We start from the raw sequence: 18,670 nt of genomic DNA, 5'->3' as shown, positions 1-18,670 counted from the left end.
CATAACTAGAACAAATAATTTCACAATTTGTATGTAAATACAAAAAACCTCAAATAGGCAAAGCAATCTTGAGAAAAAAGAATGAAATTGGAGGAATCAACCTTCCTGACTTCAGGCTCTACTACAAAGCAACAGTCATCAAGACAGTATGGTACAGGCACAAAGACAGATATATAGATCAATGGAACAAAATAGAAATTGCAGAGATAATTCCATACACCTATGGACACCTTATCTTTGACAAGGAGGCAAGAATATATAATGGAGAAAAGACAATCTCTTTAACAAGTGGTGCTGGGGAAATTGGTCAACCACTTGTAAAAGAATGAAACTAAAACACTTTCTAACACCATCAGTTCAGTTCAGTTCAGTCGCTCAGTCATGTCCAACTCTTTGCGACCCAATGAATCGCAGCATGCCAGGCCTCCCTGTCCATTACCAACTCCCGAAGTTCACTCAGACTCACGTCCATCGAGTCAGTGATGTCATCCAGCCATCTCATCCCCTGTCGTCCCCTTCTCCTCCTGCCCCCAATCCCTCCCAGCATCAGAGTCTTTTCCAGTGAGTCAACTCTTCACATGAGGTGGCCAAAGTACTGGAGTTTCAGCTTTAGCATCATTCCTTCCAAAGAAATCCCAGGGCTTCATCTCCTTCAGAATGGACTGGTTGGATCTCCTTGCAGTTCAAGGGACTTGCAGTCCAAGAGTCTTCTCCAATACCACGGTTCAAAAGCATCAATTCTTTGGCACTAAGCTTTCTTCACAGTCCAACTCTCACATCCATACATGACCACTGGAAAAACCATCACCTTGACTAGACGGACCTTTGTTGGCAAAGTAATGTCTCTGCTTTTGAATATGCTATCTAGGTTGGTAATAACTTTCCTTCCAAGGAGTAAGCGTCTTTTAATTTCATGGCTGCAGTCACCATCTGCAGTGATTTTGGAGCCCAAAAAAATAAAGTCAGACACTGTTTCCACTCTTTCCCCATCTATTTGCCATAAAGTGATGGGACCAGATGCCATGATCTTAGTTTTCTGAATGTTGAGCTTTAAGCCAACTTTTTCACTCTCCTCTTTCACTTTCATCAAGAAGCTCTTTAGTTCTTCTTCACTTTCTGCCATAAGAGTGGTATTATCTGCATATCTGTGGTTACTGATATTTCTCCCAGCAATCTTGATTCCAGCTTGTGCTTCCTCCAGCCCAGTATTTCTCATGATGTACTCTGCATAGAAGTTAAATAAGCAGGGTGACAATATACAGCCTTGACGTATTCCTTTTCCTATTTGGAACCAGTCTGTTGTTCCATGTCCAGTTCTAACTGTTGCTTCCTGATCTGCATACAAATTTCTCAAGAGGCAAGTCTGGTGGTCTGGTATTCCCGTCTCTTTAAGAATTTTCCAGAGTTTATTATGATTCACACAGTCAAAGGCTTTGGTATAGTCAATAAAGCAGAAATAGAAACTCAAAATGGATTAAAGATCTAAACATAAGACCAGAAACTATAAAACTCCTAGAGGAAAACATAGGCAAATCACTCTCCAACATAAATCACAGCAGGATGTGTGACCCACCTCCCAGAGTAATGGAAATAAAAGCAAACATAAACAAATGGTATGTAATTAAACTTAAAAGCTTTTGCACAACAAAGGAAATTATAAGCAAGGTGAAAAGACAGCCTTCAGAATGGGAGAAAATAATAGCAAATGAAGCAACTGACAAAGAATTAATCTCAAAATATACAAGTAACTCCTACAGCTCAATTCCAGAAAAATAAACAACCCCATCAAAAAATGGACCGAAGAACTAAACAGACATTTCTCCAAAGAAGACATACAGATGGCTAATACACACATGAAAAGATGCTCAACATCACTCATTATCAGAGAAATGCAAATCAAAACCACAAAGAAACAAAGGGAGAAAAATCAAATCAATAAAATTAGAAATGAAAATGGAGAGATCACAACAGACAACACAGAAATACAAAGGATCATAAGAGACTATTATCAACAATTATATGCCAATAAAATGGACAACGAGGAAGAAATGGACAAATTCTTAGAAAAGTACAACTTTCCAAAACTCGACCAGGAAGAAATAGAAAACCTTAACAGACCCATCACAAGCACGGAAATTGAAACTGTAATCAAAAATCTTCCAGCAAACAAAAGCCCAGGTCCAGACGGCTTCACAGCTGAATTCTACCAAAAATTTAGAGAAGAGCTAACACCTATCCTGCTCAAACTCTTCCAGAAAATTGAGAGGAAGGTAAACTTCCAAACTCATTCTATGAGGCCACCAACACCCTAATACCAAAACCTGACAAAGATCCCACAAAAAAAGAAAACTACAGGCCAATATCACTGATGAACATAGATGCAAAAATCCTAAACAAAATTCTAGCAATCAGAATCCAACAACACATTAAAAAGATCATACACCATGACCAAGTGGGCTTTATCCCAGGGATGCAAGGATTCTACAATATCCGCAAATCAATCAATGTAATACACCACATTAACAAATTGAAAAACAAAAACCATATGATTATCTCAATAGATGCAGAGAAAGCCTTTGACAAAATTCAACACCCATTTATGATAAAAACTCTCCAGAACGCAGGAATAGAAGGAACATACCTCAACATAATAAAAGCTATATATGACAAACCCACAGCAAACATTATCCTCAATGGTGAAAAATTGAAAGCATTTCCTCTAAAGTCAGGAACAAGACAAGGGTACCCACTTTCACCATTACTATTCAACATAGTTTTGGAAGTTTTGTCCACAGCAATCAGAGCAGAAAAAGAAATAAAAGGAATCCAAATTGGAAAAGAAGAAGTAAAACTCTCACTATTTGCAGATGACATGATCCTCTACATAGAAAACCCTAAAGACTCCACCAGAAAATTACTAGAACTAATCAATGATTATAGTAAAGTTGCAGGATATAAAATCAACACACAGAAATCCCTTGCATTCCTATACACTAATAATGAGAAAACAGAAAGAGAAATTAAGGAAACAATTCCATTCACCATTGCAACGAAAAGAATAAAATACTTAGGAATGTATCTACCTAAAGAAACTAAAGACCTATATATAGAAAACTATAAAACACTGGTGAAAGAAATCAAAGAGGACACTAATAGATGGAGAAATATACCATGTTCATGGATTGGAAGAATCAATATAGTGAAAATGAGTATACTACCCAAAGCAATTTATAGATTCAATGCAATCCCTATCAAGCTACCAACAGTATTCTTCACAGAGCTAGAACAAATAATTTCACAATTTGTATGGAAATACAAAAAACCTCGAATAGCCAAAGCGATCTTGAGAAAGAAAAATGGAACTGGAGGAATCAACCTACCTGACTTCAGGCTCTACTACAAAGCCACAGTTATCAAGACAGTATGGTACTGGCACAAAGACAGAAATATAGATCAATGGAACAAAATAGAAAGCCCAGAGATAAATCCACGCACATATGGACACCTTATCTTTGACAAAGGAGGCAAGAATATACAATGGATTAAAGACAATCTCTTTAACAAGTGGTGCTGGGAAATCTGGTCAACCACTTGTAAAAGAATGAAACTAGAACACTTTCTAACACCATACACAAAAATAAACTCAAAATGGATTAAAGATCTCAACGTAAGACCAGAAACTATAAAACTCCTAGAGGAGAACATAGGCAAAACACTCTCTGACATACATCACAGCAGGATCCTCTATGATCCACCTCCCAGAATATTGGAAATAAAAGCAAAAATAAACAAATGGGACCTAATTAAACTTAAAAGCTTCTGCACATCAAAGGAAACTATTAGCAAGGTGAAAAGACAGCCTTCAGAATGGGAGAAAATAATAGCAAATGAAGCAACCGACAAACAACTAATCTCAAAAATATACAAGCAACTCCTACAGCTCAACTCCAGAAAAATAAATGACCCAATCAAAAAATGGGCCAAAGATCTAAATAGACATTTCTCCAAAGAAGACATACAGATGGCTAACAAACACATGAAAAGATGCTCAACATCACTCATTATCAGAGAAATGCAAATCAAAACCACTATGAGGTACCATTTCACACCAGTCAGAATGGCTGCCATCCAAAAGTCTACAAATAATAAATGCTGGAGAGGGTGTGGAGAAAAGGGAACCCTCTTACACTGTTGGTGGGAATGCAAACTAGTACAGCCACTATGGAGAACAGTGTGGAGATTCCTTCAAAAACTGGAAATAGAACTGCCGTATGATCCAGCAATCCCACTGCTGGGCATACACACTGAGGAAACCAGAAGGGAAAGAGACACGTGTACCCCAATGTTCATCGCAGCACTGTTTATAATAGCCAGGACATGGAAGCAACCTAGATGTCCATCAGCAGATGAATGGATAAGAAAGCTGTGGTACATATACACAATGGAGTATTACTCAGCCATTAAAAAGAATACATTTGAATCAGTTCTAATGAGGTGGATGAAACTGGAGCCTATTATTCAGAGTGAAGTAAGCCAGAAGGAAAAACACCAATACAGTATACTAACGCATATATATGGAATTTAGAAAGATGGTAACGATAACCCTGTATACGAGACAGCAAAAGAGACACTGATGTATAGAACAGTCTTATGGACTCTGTGGGAGAAGGAGAGGGTGGGAAGATTTGGGAGAATGGCATTGAAACATGTGAAACGTCATGTATGAAATGAGATGCCAGTCCAGGTTCAATGCACGATGCTGGATGCTTGGGGCTGGTGCACTGGGACGACCCAGAGGGATGGTGTGGAGAGGGAGGAGGGAGGAGGGTTCAGGATGGGGAACACATGTATACTAATTAAATAATTTTCTATTAAAGAAAAAAAAAAAAAAGAAAAGAAAATGTTTATACGTGAAACAAAACAAAAAAAAAAAAAAACAACCACAATGAGGTACCATTTCACACCAGTCAGAATGGCTGCTATCCAAAAGTCTACAAGCAATAAATGTTGGAGAGGGTGTGGAGAAAAGGGAACCCTCTTACACTGTTGGTGGGAATGCAAACTAGTACAGCCACTATGGAGAACAGTGTGGAGATTCCTTCAAAAACTGGAAATAGAACTGCCATATGACCCAGTAATCCCACTGCTGGGCATACACACCGAGGAAACCAGAACTGAAAGAGATACATGTACCCCAAGGTTCATCGCAGCACTGTTTATAATAGCCAGGACATGGAAGCAACCTAGATGTCCATCAGCAGACGACTGGATAAGAAAGCTGTGGTACATATACACAATGGAATATTACTCAGCCATTGAAAAGAATGCGTTTGAATCAGTTCTAATGAGGTGGATGAAACTGGAGCCTATTATACACAGTAAAGTAAGCCAGAAAGGAAAATATCAATACAGTATATTAAAGCATATATATGGAATTTAGAAAGATGGTAATGATAACCCTATATGAGAGACAGCAAAAGAGGCACAGATGTATAGAACAGTCTTTTGGACTCTGTGGGAGAAGGCGAGGGTGGGATGATTTGAGAGAATAGCATTGAAACATGCATATTATCATATGTGAAATAGATCGCCAGTCCAGGTTCAATGAATGAGACAGGGTGCTCAGGGCTGGTGCACTGGGATGACCCTGAGGAATGGGATGGAGAGAGAGGTGGGAGGGGGGTTCAGGATGGGGAACACATGTACACCCATGGCTGATTAGTGTCAATGTATGGCAAAACCACTACAATACTGTAAAGTAATTAGCCTCCAAATAAAACAAATAAAAAATAAATAAACAATAAAGCTTCTGAAGCATAAGAAAATATTTTCATGTTATTAGTGCAGATAATATTTTAAAGAAATGATCATTATGTTCAACTATATTAAAATTCATAGAGTTTATATTTCAAAATATACCTTGGAAGTGGAAAAGTAATACATAGACTGGAGGAAAAAGAACTATGTGCTTACTAATGCACTGCTACTACTGCTGCTGCTAATTCGCTTCAGTCATGTCCGACTCTGCGACCCCATAGACGGCAGCCCAACAGGCTCCCCCGTCCCTGGGATTCTCCAGGCAAGAACACTGGAGTGGGTTGCCATTTCCTTCTCCAATGCATGAAAGTAAAAAGTGAAAGTGAAGTCTCTCAGTCGTGTCCAACTCCTAACAACCCCATGGACTGCAGCCTAACAGGCTCCTCTGTCCATGTGGTTTTCCAGGCAAGAGTACTCACAGTCATTTTATTTGTAATAGACAAAAACTGGGAATAACTAATATGTTCCTCAATAAACATTAAAAAACTATGATCCATCCATAGCATGGAAGATTACTTAGCAATAAGTAAAACAAACTATTGATACATGCAACAACTTGAATGGATCCCAAAATCACTTTGCTGAGCAAAGAAAAGCCAATCTCAAAAAGTCATGTACTAAATGACTGCACATAGGCTGCATTCTCAAAATGACAAAATCATAGAAATAAAGACTAAATTAGTGGTTGACAGGTTAGAAATTTTGGAGGAGTGAAACAGATGAGACTCTAAAGCAAGAGCAGGAAGGGAAACTTCATGGTAATGAAACCGTTCTGTATCTCAATTATAGTATCATTACACAGATCCGCATGTGACAATGTGGAGCCATGTACACACACTCTCCCAATGTCAACTCTTAGTTCAATACCCATGAATTGCGTGACTCTGCACTACCTTTGCAACTTCCTGCAAATTCATGATTATTTAAAATAAAACCTTTAAAAATATATCACACTATGTTTCCCACTAAAATAGCAAACATCATCACTCACTTCCAATATCTGGCCTCAGCTTCTTATCATATTCTCTTAGCAACTTGTTCAGAATAAGAGTCACATCTGTGTCTTGGGATTTCGGAGCCAAGACCCACTTCTGGTTTGATGATGAATCTTCATATTCATCTTCTTCCACCTTCCTGGTCCTGTAATTACAGCACAAAGTGTGACATGTAAGTTGTAGCAATGATTCCAGGAAACGTCTTAAGCTTTGGCCCACCCAAGCACCACTGAAATAGGTAGAAAATCCCCAGTACACTCAGTCCATTCAAAAAATTACCTCTAAAATCTTAAAAGTAAAACAAAACACACAAAAAAAGAATCCAATAAGAAGAATGCCAGTGCTATTAACGTAACATGATCCTTTCATTAAATGTCATAAAAAAAGTCCAAGTCCATGTTAAACCATAGACATCATAATAAGTAATCCAATACATGAAGGCCAACAAGCAGAGAGTCAGCCTTCCTAATATCAACCTTGAGATCTTCTGAAGGTCAAGGCAAAAACAACTTGCAGCTTCCACTTCTCATTTCCAAGACCTCATTTTAGCTTAAGGTGAACAGCTTCTGCAGAATGCACTCATTGAAAATAGTTGAGTCTGACTCTGTGCTTCTCATGGAGCACCTTTGGTCTAGGCAGACATAGGGACATAAGGAGATGATATCCTTGGCCAGCACCCATGTGGCATGCCAAGGAAGAGATATTGGTTGGTAAATACTCTCTGGTGATTTCACATACCTCCTACCACACAAACTGATTCACCTCGTACAGAGTAGGCTTGTTATTGTTCAGTCACTCAGTTGTGTCCGACTCTTCACAACCCTGTGGACTGCAGCCCACCAGGCTTCTCTGTCCTTCACCATCTCCCATAGCTTACTCAAACTCATGTCCATTGAGTCAGTGATGCCATCCAACCATCTCATCCTCTGTCATCCCCTTCTCCTCCTGCCTTCAATCTTTCCCAGCATCAAGGTCTTTTCTAATGAGTCAGCTCTTCACATCAGGTGGCCAAAGTATTGGAGCTTCAACTTCAGCATTATATTCAGGATTGATTTCCTTTAGGATGGACTGGTTGGATCTCCTTGCAGTCTAAGGGAATCTCAAGAGTCTTCTCTAACACCACAGTTCAAAAGCATCAATTCATTGGCACTCAGTCTTCTTTATGGTCCAACTCTCACATCTATACATGACTACTGGAAAATAGCTTTGACTATATGGACCTTTGTTGGCAAAGTAATGTCTCTGCTTTTTAATATGCTGTCTAGGTTTGTCACAGCTTTTCTTCCAAGGAGCAAGTCTCTTTCAACTTCATGGCTGTAGTCATCACCTGCAGTGACTTTGGAGCCCAGGAAAATAAGGTCTCTCACTGTTTCCATTGTCTCCTCATCTATTTGCCATGGAGTGATGCCATGTCTTCATCTTTTTGAATGTTGAGTTTTAAGCCAGCTTTTTCACTCTCCTCTTTAGCCTTCATCAAGAGGCTCTTTAGCTCCTCTTCTCTTTTTGCCATAAGGTCGGTGTCATCTGCATCTCTGAGGCTATTGATATTTCTCCTGGCAATCTTGATTCCAGCTTATGCTTCATCCAGCCCAGCGTTTCTCATGATGTACTCTGCATATAAGTTAAATAAGTAGGTTGACAACATACAGCCTTGACGTATTCCTTTCTCAATTTTCAACCAGTCCAGAGTTCCATGTCCTTTTCTTAATGTTGCTTCTTGACCTACATACAGGTTTCTCAGGAGGCAAGTAAGGTGGTCTGGTATTACAAAAATTAAAATCTTTCTAACATGTCTTTAGCATCTGGCCCTTTAATAGATGAATCCAAATGAATGCTGAGCATCAGAATCTGTCCCAAGAAGGGCTGAGCCTGACAGCCACCTCTCCCGGGTGTACTTGAATGGAAAGGCCTCAAAATGGCAAGGTAGTTTCTTTAGTGAGTGAGGCCATCTCAGCAGCTCAGCAATTTGGGCCTGAAAAGAGCACAGTTTCCTCTTCAAAGTAGCATTTCCAGGAGGCCTGCCATTTACCAATGCAAAAAAGCCTGTCACACACACACACACAAAAAAAACAAGCAAACTTCTTCCCTCATGGCTTGTCAGTGTGTGCACCATAATGACATATCTTCCTTCACAAAAGATAACAAAATAGAAAACAGAACATTGCACTGAGGTTTATTTGTCCTGATTAAGTATAAGCTGATCTCTATTTAGCTTTTCAGATGGGACCTAAAAAGGCAACAACCTCACAAGGCAGTTGGCTTCTGGGACATATATTTTTATGTTAATTTTTGTCATTGTTCACTCGCTCAGTCGTGTCCAACTATCTGTGACCCCATGGACTGCACCATACCAGGCTTCCCTGTCCTTCACTGTCTCCTGGAGTTTGTTCAAACTCATGTCCATTGAGTTGATGATTCCATCCAACCACCTCATCCACTGTTGCCCCCTTCTCCTCCTGCCCACTATCTTTCCCAACATCGGGGTCTTTTCCAAAGAATCAGCTCTTCGCATCAGATGGCCAAAGTCTCCAATGAACATTCGGGGTTGATTTCCTTTAGGATTGACTGGTTTGAGCTCCTTGGGAGCTCAAACTCTCAACAGTTTGAGCTCTCAAGAGTTTGGGACTCTCAAGAGTCTTATCCACCACAATTCAAAAGTATCAATTCTTCAGCTCTCAGCCTTCTTTATAATTCAGCTCTCCAATCCATACATGACTACTGGAGAAACCATATTTTTGACTATACGAACCTTTGTCAGCAAAGTGACATCTCTGCTTTTTAATATGCTGTCTAGGTTGTTCATAGCTCTTATTCCAAGAAGCAAGCATCTTTTAATTTCAAGGCTGCAGTCACTGTCTTCAGTGATTTTGGAGCCCAAGAAAATAAAATCTGTCACTGTTTCCTTTTTCTCCCCATCTATTTGCCATGAAGTGATGGGACTGGATGCCATGATCCTCGTTTTTTGCACGTTGATTTTTAAGCCAGCTTTTACATTCTCTGCTTTCACCTTCATCAAAAGGCTCTTTAGTTCCTTTTCACTTTCTGCCATTTGGGTGGTATCATCTACATATCTGAATTTATTGATATTTCTCCCAGCAATCTTGATACCAGCTTGAGATTCATCCAGCTTGGCATTTCACATTATGAACTCTGCATATTGGAGAAGGAAATGGCAACGCATTCCAGTATTCTTGCCTGGAGAATTCTATGGACAGAGGAGCCTGATGGGCTGCAGTCCATGGGGTCACAAAGAGTCGGACACAACTGAGCAACACACACACACACACACACACTCTGCATATAAGTTAAATAAGCAGGGTGACAATGTACAGCCTTGAATGTACTCCTTTCCCAGTTTTGACCAGTCCGTTTTTCCATATCTGGTTCTGACTGTTGCTTCTTGACCTGCATACAGGTTTCTCACGGGACAAGTAAGGTGGTATGGTATTCCCATCACTTTAAGAATTTTCCATAGTTTGTTGTGATCCACAGTCAGAAGGCTTTAGCATAGTCAATGAAGCAGATGTTTTTCTGGAATTCTCTTGCTTTTTTATGATCCAACAGATGTTCACCATTTGATTTCTGCTTCCTCTGCCTTTTCTAAATTTAGCTTGTGTATCTGTTCTCAGTTCTTGTACTGTTGAAGCCTAGCTTGAAGGATTTTGAACATTACCTTGCTAGCACGTGAAATGAGTACAATTGTGCAGTAGTTTGAACATTATTTGGTATTGCCCTTCTTTGGGATTGGAATGAAAACTGACCTTTTCCAGTCCTGTGGCCACTGTTAGGTTTTCCAAATTTGTTGGCATATTGAATGCAGCACTTTAACGGCATCACCTTTTAGGATTTGAAATAGTTTAGCTGGAATTCCTTCACCTCCACTAGCTTTGTTCATAGTAATGTTTCCTAAGGCCCTCTTGACTTTATGTTCTAGGATGTCTGGATGTAAATTTTCAGTATAGTCTAAATTACCTGTAGGTTTCCCTGGTAGCTTAGTGGTAAAGAACCTTCCTTCTAATGCAGAAGACACAGGTTGGATCCCTGGGTTGAGAAGATCCACTGGAGATGGAAATGGCAACTCATTCCAGTATTCTTGCCTGGGGAATCCCATGCACAGAACAGCCTGGTGGGCTACAGTCCATGGGGTTGCAAAAGAGTTGGACACAACTTAGCAACTAAACAACAACATAATATAATATTATAATATAACTATAATATATAACATCTTTAAAATCTTATGTATATGTCATATGGTATGTACGAGTCTTTTAATGAGTGTTAACTAGCTTTAACATAGATTAGAGCAGTATCAGCCTAGTTCTGTATGAATATATACACATACATGAAGTTTTGATAATAGTATATGGCATATATCTTGAAGATTGAATTCATTTAACTTTTCCCTTGGCTAAGATCCCCTGGAGAAGGAAATGACAATCCACTCCAGTACTCTTGCCTGGAAAAACCCCACAGAGGAGCCTGGTAGGTTAAAGTTCATGTGGTCACAAAGAGTTGGACACAACTCAGTGACTAAATGATAACAACAATATTAAACTATAATTCTATTTCTTGACAGAAAGCTTAGAATATATACATCATCCATAGGAACTATAAATTGCCATGGATTTTTTGCACTGAATATTCACCATCAATAGGAACTTAAAAAAATTGGGACTGATATTCAAGAAGTGATATGTTTCATTTAATTACTGGTAAGACTTTTTACTTTTATAAATAACATTATCAAATCTAAAATGTTACAGAAGAATATTTAATTTATCAAGAATATTAATTGTATCATCTTTAAAAGAAGTGGGTTGAAGAAGGACATGGATTGCTGGGAGCCAACCACTGCCCACAGGCCTGGCAGCTCAGTCCACAGCAAAGGCACTCAGGACACTGTGGGCAGAGGGACAGCTCACCTGGGCAGGATCACGTGTAGCACCCTCAGGACTCCTTCCAAGTCGCCCACAGTGCAGCCCTCTGCCCCTCTGGGGTCTCTCTGTCTCTCCCCTCCTGCCCTCCCCCAGAGACAGCTTACTAGTACAGACCAGACCATGCTTTCCACGCTATGCATCTTCTCTTGCCCCAACACTCATATGTGCACAGAAGCACACTAACTCTTCATCAGTTCTCTGTATGCACAGCATTGGTTTCTGAAAAATACTTTGAGCTACTTCAATAACAGGTATTATAATGTGACTAATTCTCCCTCTAGCGGTGAAGTGGTGATGGGTGTTTTCCTGAAATTGCGTAAGCTTCCTGGTTCACGGTAGGTGAAGGGGGAGACAAAGAAAAGAACAACAGCAACATCTTCTTCAGCACCTTCCCTTCAGAAGGTGAAATGGGGCACCTGCAGTTCTGTGGCTGGGTTGGGGGGAGAGCAGGCAGGCACAGGCTGAGATGCTCTGGGCCAACACTGGGCTCCTCCCAACCCTGAAGCCTCATCAGTTTGTGCAGGACTCCAGAAAAGGAAATCAAAGCTTCTCAGCACTAGGGCCAGACCACCAGCCCTACAGAAAAGCTTCCCTTTGTAGAGAACCCAATCTCATCTCAAGGACTCACCAGAATATGAATAAAACAAAAATGTTCTGTTGTTCTAAATTCCAAGTTGGCTATATTCACGAGTGTTCTGTTATCAGGATTGTTGGATCCTAAATGCCATCATTAGCTTTTTCTTAAAAACAAATCGGCAACAAACTTACAGTTCAGCCCTCAGATGGTATTTTCATGTCTTACACCTTCTCTTCAACTGCAAGGACAGAGACAAAGCTGGATGTATCCGTAAAGATAAAAAGGAGCTCCTAAACTTCAGACGGCACTTAGGCATTCACTTAAGGTGTCACTAAGCTCCAGGTGTGACTGAGTGTTTTTAATGTAGGATAAGCTCTTCCAAGGGTGTCAGAATGGGGTGCTTTGCTCTCCACAGAGCTGCTAACCTATCACCACACAGCACAACTGTCAGAACTTTCTCTGGGGCTTTTAAACACCAGGAAGGCAGGCCAGAGCACAAATGACAACTCTCAGAATTAATAACAGTTTTGAAAAGTGAGGGCTCCCCTGGTGGCTCAGATGGTAAAGAATCTGCCTGCAATGCGGGAGACACAGGTTCGATCCGTGGGTCAGAGAGATCCCCTAGAGAAGGGAATGGCAACCCACTTCAGTATTCTTGCCTAGAGAATTCCATAGAGAAGAGGAGCCTGGTGGTCTTCAGTCCAAGGGGTCACAAAGAGTCAGACAGGACTGAGTGACTAACACTTGAAAGGTGATGCTGGTCACTGGATTACTTCACATGTCTGTAACCCATTCAAAGAGCAAAGATAAAAGAAGAGGCATATAGCAATAACATTAGTTTAAAACTTGGATTATTTCCAACGGATATGCAACTTCTATTATCAACCCAGACAAAGAATATATTAAAGTTGTTACATCTGCCTTGGCAAAATGGAAGAATGAAGAATACCCAGAGACTGTATGTGTCTTTAGGAACCCCTAGACACCTGAGTGCTTCAGACACCCAGGTATCTTCCTACTAAGCACATAAAGTAATGAGAACAATAAGCAGATTTCCTTCTAACATATTAAGTATCTATAGATCTTAACAGTTGATTTTCTAACCTGCAACTGCAGGTCACTTCATCCAGTCAGTAGCAGTAGGAAATTCAATTAGACATAATCTCAGATTGAGATATGACCTGGGACATCTACATTACGCCTGGTGTTGTTTGTTTCTAAACAGAGATACATCCAAGCAGGGTGAGCCTCGGAAAGCACACTTCCATTTCCTTCCCAGCTCGTTCCTTAGACAGGAAGCAACTTCAGTTGAAGGATCAAGGAGTGTGCTGCCTGGCTGAGAGAGTTTCCAGTGAGTCTGCCTTCCCCAGCACATACAATTCACCGTTCTTACTCTCAACCCTTTGCAAAGAGCAGCAGTTTGTGGCAGGGAGGAACAGGACTCTCTTCCTCACAGTATAACCCTTCCAAATTCACATCTTGTAGGATTTGTTAATGTGCCTTCCTAGGTCCTCAGGGGGCTTCCCTCAGTGGCTCAGTGGTGACGAACCCGCCTGCCAATAAAGAGATGCAGGTTCAATCCTTGGTTCTGGGAGATCCCGTGGAGAAGGAAATGGCAACCCACTCTAATATATCTGCCTAGGAAACCCCATGCACAGGCAGAGCCTAGTGGGCTACAGTCCATGGCGTCACAAAAGTCAGGCCCGACTTAACAAGTTCCTCAGTACTTCACGGATTTGAATGAACATGCAAGACTTCCCAGCACTGCACGCTGACACCTGCAGAGCTTATGACCCACAAGAAGGCTCTCAAGCTCCCCGACCTAGGAAACGAAGAGGGTATCAAAAGTGTTTGGGGAGTTGAGGTGCTTGGAGATTCTTGGGGTCATGAGGGGAGAAGAAGGAAGGCAGCTGCTCTAATTTTTAAAGCACGGGGCAATGTCTAGGCTCTTGACCAGAGATCAAATCCGAGACAGAATTAAAGGAACCAAACCCAGAATCTCCATTTATATTTACAGCAACAGGGTTTAACCCTTCTGGTCCCACTGTCCTTCCATCCTCATGAGTCATCTTCATCTCTTCCTGAATTACTTTTAAGCTCCCATCACCCGGTTGGTGTGCTGGGAGGAAGGGTAAGGGTGTCTATGGTAAGGTAATTTCCCACAGGTATTAGGTAGAAACCTCATTATCAACTTCAGTATGCTTGCTTCATACGGGGAGGTTTGTGCATGCTGCTGCATGTGAAAATGGCTCATACGGAAGGGGTGCTTATGTGTACCGTGCGTGTGTTCACAGAACCTGGGAGGGGAATCCTTTCCGAGAAGCAGAGCTCCTGGCTGCCCACCATGCCCCCATCCTCCTCCGTCTGCCTCCAACCCTGCTACTCCTCATAAAGACAGGTTTAAACCGGGTCGCTCGGAAACCTGACTCCGGGGTCCCGGGAGATTTCAAGGAGGGAAACGATACAGAACGTTGATGTGTGTGTGTGGAACATACAGAATGTTGGTGTGTATCTGTGTGTGTGTATTCGCGCGCCCGGGGGCGCGCGCGGAACCCTGAAACACTTGGGGGAGGGGGAGGAGCGAGATAAAGAGGTAGACACCGGCTTCCCCCAGTGATGCTGGGTTTCGAAATCCCTTAAACCCACCAGACCTTACAAGGTTCAGGAGAAGAGCCCATTAGTCTCGGAGTCCCCACGCTTCAGGCTGCAGAGAAGGCTGCGGTCGCCTAGCCCGGAGAGGCAGACGGCCGTGGCCGAGGGAGACGGGACAGGTAAAGCGCCTGCGACTCCCCGTCTCCTGCCCGCTCGGCCCCGGCGGGAGACGCCGCAGCCCAGACGACGATGGCCGGGCGCGCCGGGCACTGGTGACCGACGGAGAGCGCGCCGCCGCCCGCCCGCCAGGCTCCGCACCCCGGGCGCCACTCACCGCGCGTGCAAGCCGGAGAGCAGGCAGAGGAGCAGCAGCAGCTTCGGGGCCATGCTGCCGCGGAATGGGGCGCGGGGTCGGCGGCCCCAGGCCGAGCGAGGCTCCCTGCGGGGCGCGGGCCTCCGCTCCGCGGCTTCTCCCGGCCCTCGCTGCCTCCGACGGCGCCGGGCCTCTGCGGCGGGACAAGTGCGGACTCGGGCAGCGGCCGCGCCCCCGACGGCCGGCGGGTCTGCGCGCGCCTCCGCGGGGCCCACGCGGGACGCCGGCCCCGCCCGCGCCCCGGCGCCGGGTCTGCGCAGCGGGCTGGCGGGCGCGGGCGGTTCGCGGCCCGGATACCCGCGGCCCCGCGCCGCCCACCGCGCCCGAAGCTAGAGCCGCGCCGCGCGCAGATGCCGGGCGGTGGGCTCTACGCCGGCCGCGCGGCCGCAGCGCCCGGGGGTGGGGCGGGGAGGCGGCCGCTCCTCGAGCGGGCAGCGCCTCCGAGGCGGCCTGGGAGGGGAGGAGTTCCCCCAATTACACGCTCGACAATTCGCGAGGCCAAGAGAGGTTTCAATGGACCGGGAGCGTGAGGCCGGGAAGGGGGCGGGGAGGCTCTGGGATCCCGCCGGGAGCCTAAGAGAGGGTCCTAGAATCGGCACCCCTTGGGTTTAGAAAGATCCCTGTGTCTAGAAAGACCCCTTGGTTTAGAAGTCCCGAAAGGACGCGCTCTTTCAGGCACTTCAACACCGCATTGTGGTTCTCTGCGCTCCCAGACCTCCCAGAACGTCCCCACCTAGGCGCCCTGGCGAAGGCGCGAGATGGTCGGCTGAGCAACCCGTCGTGTTAAATCGACTGAACCCCTTCAGCGCACTGCTGAGATTGTGCATGGAAAAGTGGCTTGCTGGGCAGTACTTTGAAAAAAGCAACCCCCGAGTGCACCTTTCACACACAGAGCGACTAATACATACCAATGAGCAGCAGTAGTGAAAGAGAATGTTGAAGGTTGGAGACCAAGACCTCTATCTAGGTAAAAGCAAAAGACATGTGGCTGAAGTATGACACGCAGTTCATTGAATATATTTTCAGACTTAGACTGAAAATTGCATTTGTTTTCATTAGTAATAACCATTCAGAATGTAAATCTTTCACCATATAATTATTACAAATCAGCATACCTTAGACTACATTCACTAAGAAGTTGGCTTTTATATTGGAGAAAAAAATAGGTCTTAGAAAGTATTTTTTTTATTATTCTGAACTACTGTTCATAGAATTATAAGGATGTGATGTTTCTTTAATATATTGTCAAACAGCTGTGTTCATGGGATATATGCAATGGTAAATAGGAAATCGGAGAAGGCAAATGGCACCCCACTCCAGTACTCTTGCCTGGAAAATCCCATGGACGGGGGAGCCTGGTGGGCTGCCATCTATGGGGTCGCACAGAGTCGGACACGACTGAAGCGACTTAGCAGCAGCAGCAGCAAGTAGGAAATTGCCTGGTTTTTTCCTCTTTATTTCTGAGTTCACCAACATGAACGTGGTTACAGAGTAAAGTTGTTGATAATGAGGATATATAGATATATAATAGATACAAAGGGGCTTCCTGGGTGGTAATAGTGGTAAAGAACCCACCTACCAGTGCAGGAGACCTAAGAGATGTAGGTTCAATTCCTGGGTCAAGAAGATCCCCTGGAAGAGGGCATGGCAACCCACTCCAGGATTCTTGCCTGGAGAATCTGGACAGAGGAGCCTAGTGGGCTACAGTCCATGGGGTCGCAAAGAGCTGGACATGACTGAAGCAACTTAGTACACACACATAGATAAATAGACAGATAGATGTAGGTATATATAGGGAGTTTCTCAAGTAGAGCTAGTGGTAAAGAACCCACCTGCCAGTGAAGGAGATGCAAGAGACCATTCACTCCCTGGGCAGAGAAGATCCCCTGGAGGAGGGCATGACAACCCACCCCAGTACTCTTGCCTGGAGAAGCCTATGGACAGAGAGAATCCCATGGAGCCTGGCGGGCTATGGTCCATAGGGTCGCAGAGAGTCAGACATGACTGAAGCAACTTACATAAAGTGTGTATACAGATACACTTTAACAGTCAAGCCCTTGGCCTTCTTTGCATTGTCATCTTCCTATCTCTGTCTGTCTCTGTGCCTTGAGCTTGCTCCAGTTCATCATTTCCCAGGGTCCTTATGACATTCCCCACTGCCTTCCACATCTTTCTCACTCAGGTCATGACATGAAGAAGACTCCCAATCTTCCTACATTCTGCCACTTTCAACAGCTTCAACACTTCTTCCAGCTTCAAGGGAATATCAACATTTATCATACTCTAATATTTCTGGAGAAGGCAATGGCAACCCACTCCAGTACTCTTGCCTGGAAAATCCCATGGGCAGAGAAGCCTGGTAGGCTGCAGTCCATGGGGTCGATACAAGTCCGACACAACTGAGTGACTTCACTTTCACTTTTCACTTTTATACATTGGAGAAGGAAATGGCAACCCACTCCAGTGTTCTTGCCTGAAGAATCCCAGGGACAGGTGGGCTGCTCTCTATGGGGTCACACAGAGTCAGACATAACTGAAGTGACTTAGCAGCAGCAGCAGCAGCAGCTCTAATATTTCATTTTCTCTATCCAACAATGAAGTTGAGTGTTTCAGAAATCAGTTAGATGATGATCTATTTGTTAATTGCTTTTGAAATATGTTGTCTCCAAATACTTATGTGTGCTGTCAGAAAACAGCATGTAGAAAGAAACAATTCATCTATGCCTCAGTTTTAAACACAGTAATAGGAACTTGAGTAAAATAACTATTAGACATTGATAAATGAACTAATTTTAACTCTCACAACACTATACCCATTTCAAAGATGGATGAAACACACAGACAAATTGTTATTCCACAGCTAGGAAGTTGAGGACTTGGCATTAACACCCCAGCAGCAGATGCCAACATCTCTTAATCACTATGTCATACTGCTTCTCAGATGAATAGGAGCTCAGTAAACATTTGTTGCTTGGTTCTTCGACCAATATTTCAGACTCCTTGCTGTATTCTGTATTATTTGAACATGACTACAGATGCTTTCAAGTTGTTTGTAATAGAAACAGACGGATACTTGAATATATTTGCAAAATTTCAGTATAATGGCAAGTGTCCAGGGAAGTTTTTACAATACAAACAGTGGAAAAGAAAATGCGATGCGTTTTTTACATCTCTTTATTGTTTATTCTTTTCCTTTCTTGCATATTTTCAATCTGTTATCATGATCTCTTCCGGCTCTTGACTCCATTTATTAGACTTATCCGGTCAGCTTGACAGGCTTGAATATTTTACCATAGAAAGCACCCCCTTCCATGGTGCTGTCTGAAAAAAGATTTTTTTTTTTTTAAAGCTAAGTGAGTTAAGGAAAGGCAAATTCAAA

At 43.0% G+C, this 18,670-nt stretch overlaps 1 protein-coding gene across 2 annotated transcripts in view; it reads right to left on the bottom strand.

Annotated features, from left to right (window-relative positions):
• GABRG3 (gamma-aminobutyric acid type A receptor subunit gamma3) overlaps positions 1–15,450 on the bottom strand; it is an 846,991-nt gene extending 831,541 nt beyond the window's left edge. For both annotated transcript variants that reach the window (XM_070774998.1, XM_070774999.1), the window contains exons 1-2: positions 15,253–15,450; positions 6,809–6,957 (exon numbers count right to left, since the gene is read on the bottom strand). In XM_070774998.1, coding sequence (XP_070631099.1) covers positions 6,809–6,957; positions 15,253–15,305 — 202 coding nt within the window. In that variant the 5' untranslated portion in view covers positions 15,306–15,450. The remainder of the gene's footprint in view (positions 1–6,808; positions 6,958–15,252) is intronic.
• Between the last annotated feature and the right edge of the window lie 3,220 nt (positions 15,451–18,670).

Source organism: Bos indicus, chromosome 21 (genome assembly GCF_029378745.1).
Source record: "Bos indicus isolate NIAB-ARS_2022 breed Sahiwal x Tharparkar chromosome 21, NIAB-ARS_B.indTharparkar_mat_pri_1.0, whole genome shotgun sequence".
In the NCBI taxonomy this organism is placed as follows: domain Eukaryota; kingdom Metazoa; phylum Chordata; class Mammalia; order Artiodactyla; family Bovidae; genus Bos; species Bos indicus.
The sequence above is the reverse complement of the archived record's forward strand: the minus strand, read 5'-3'. Positions and strand labels throughout refer to the sequence as shown.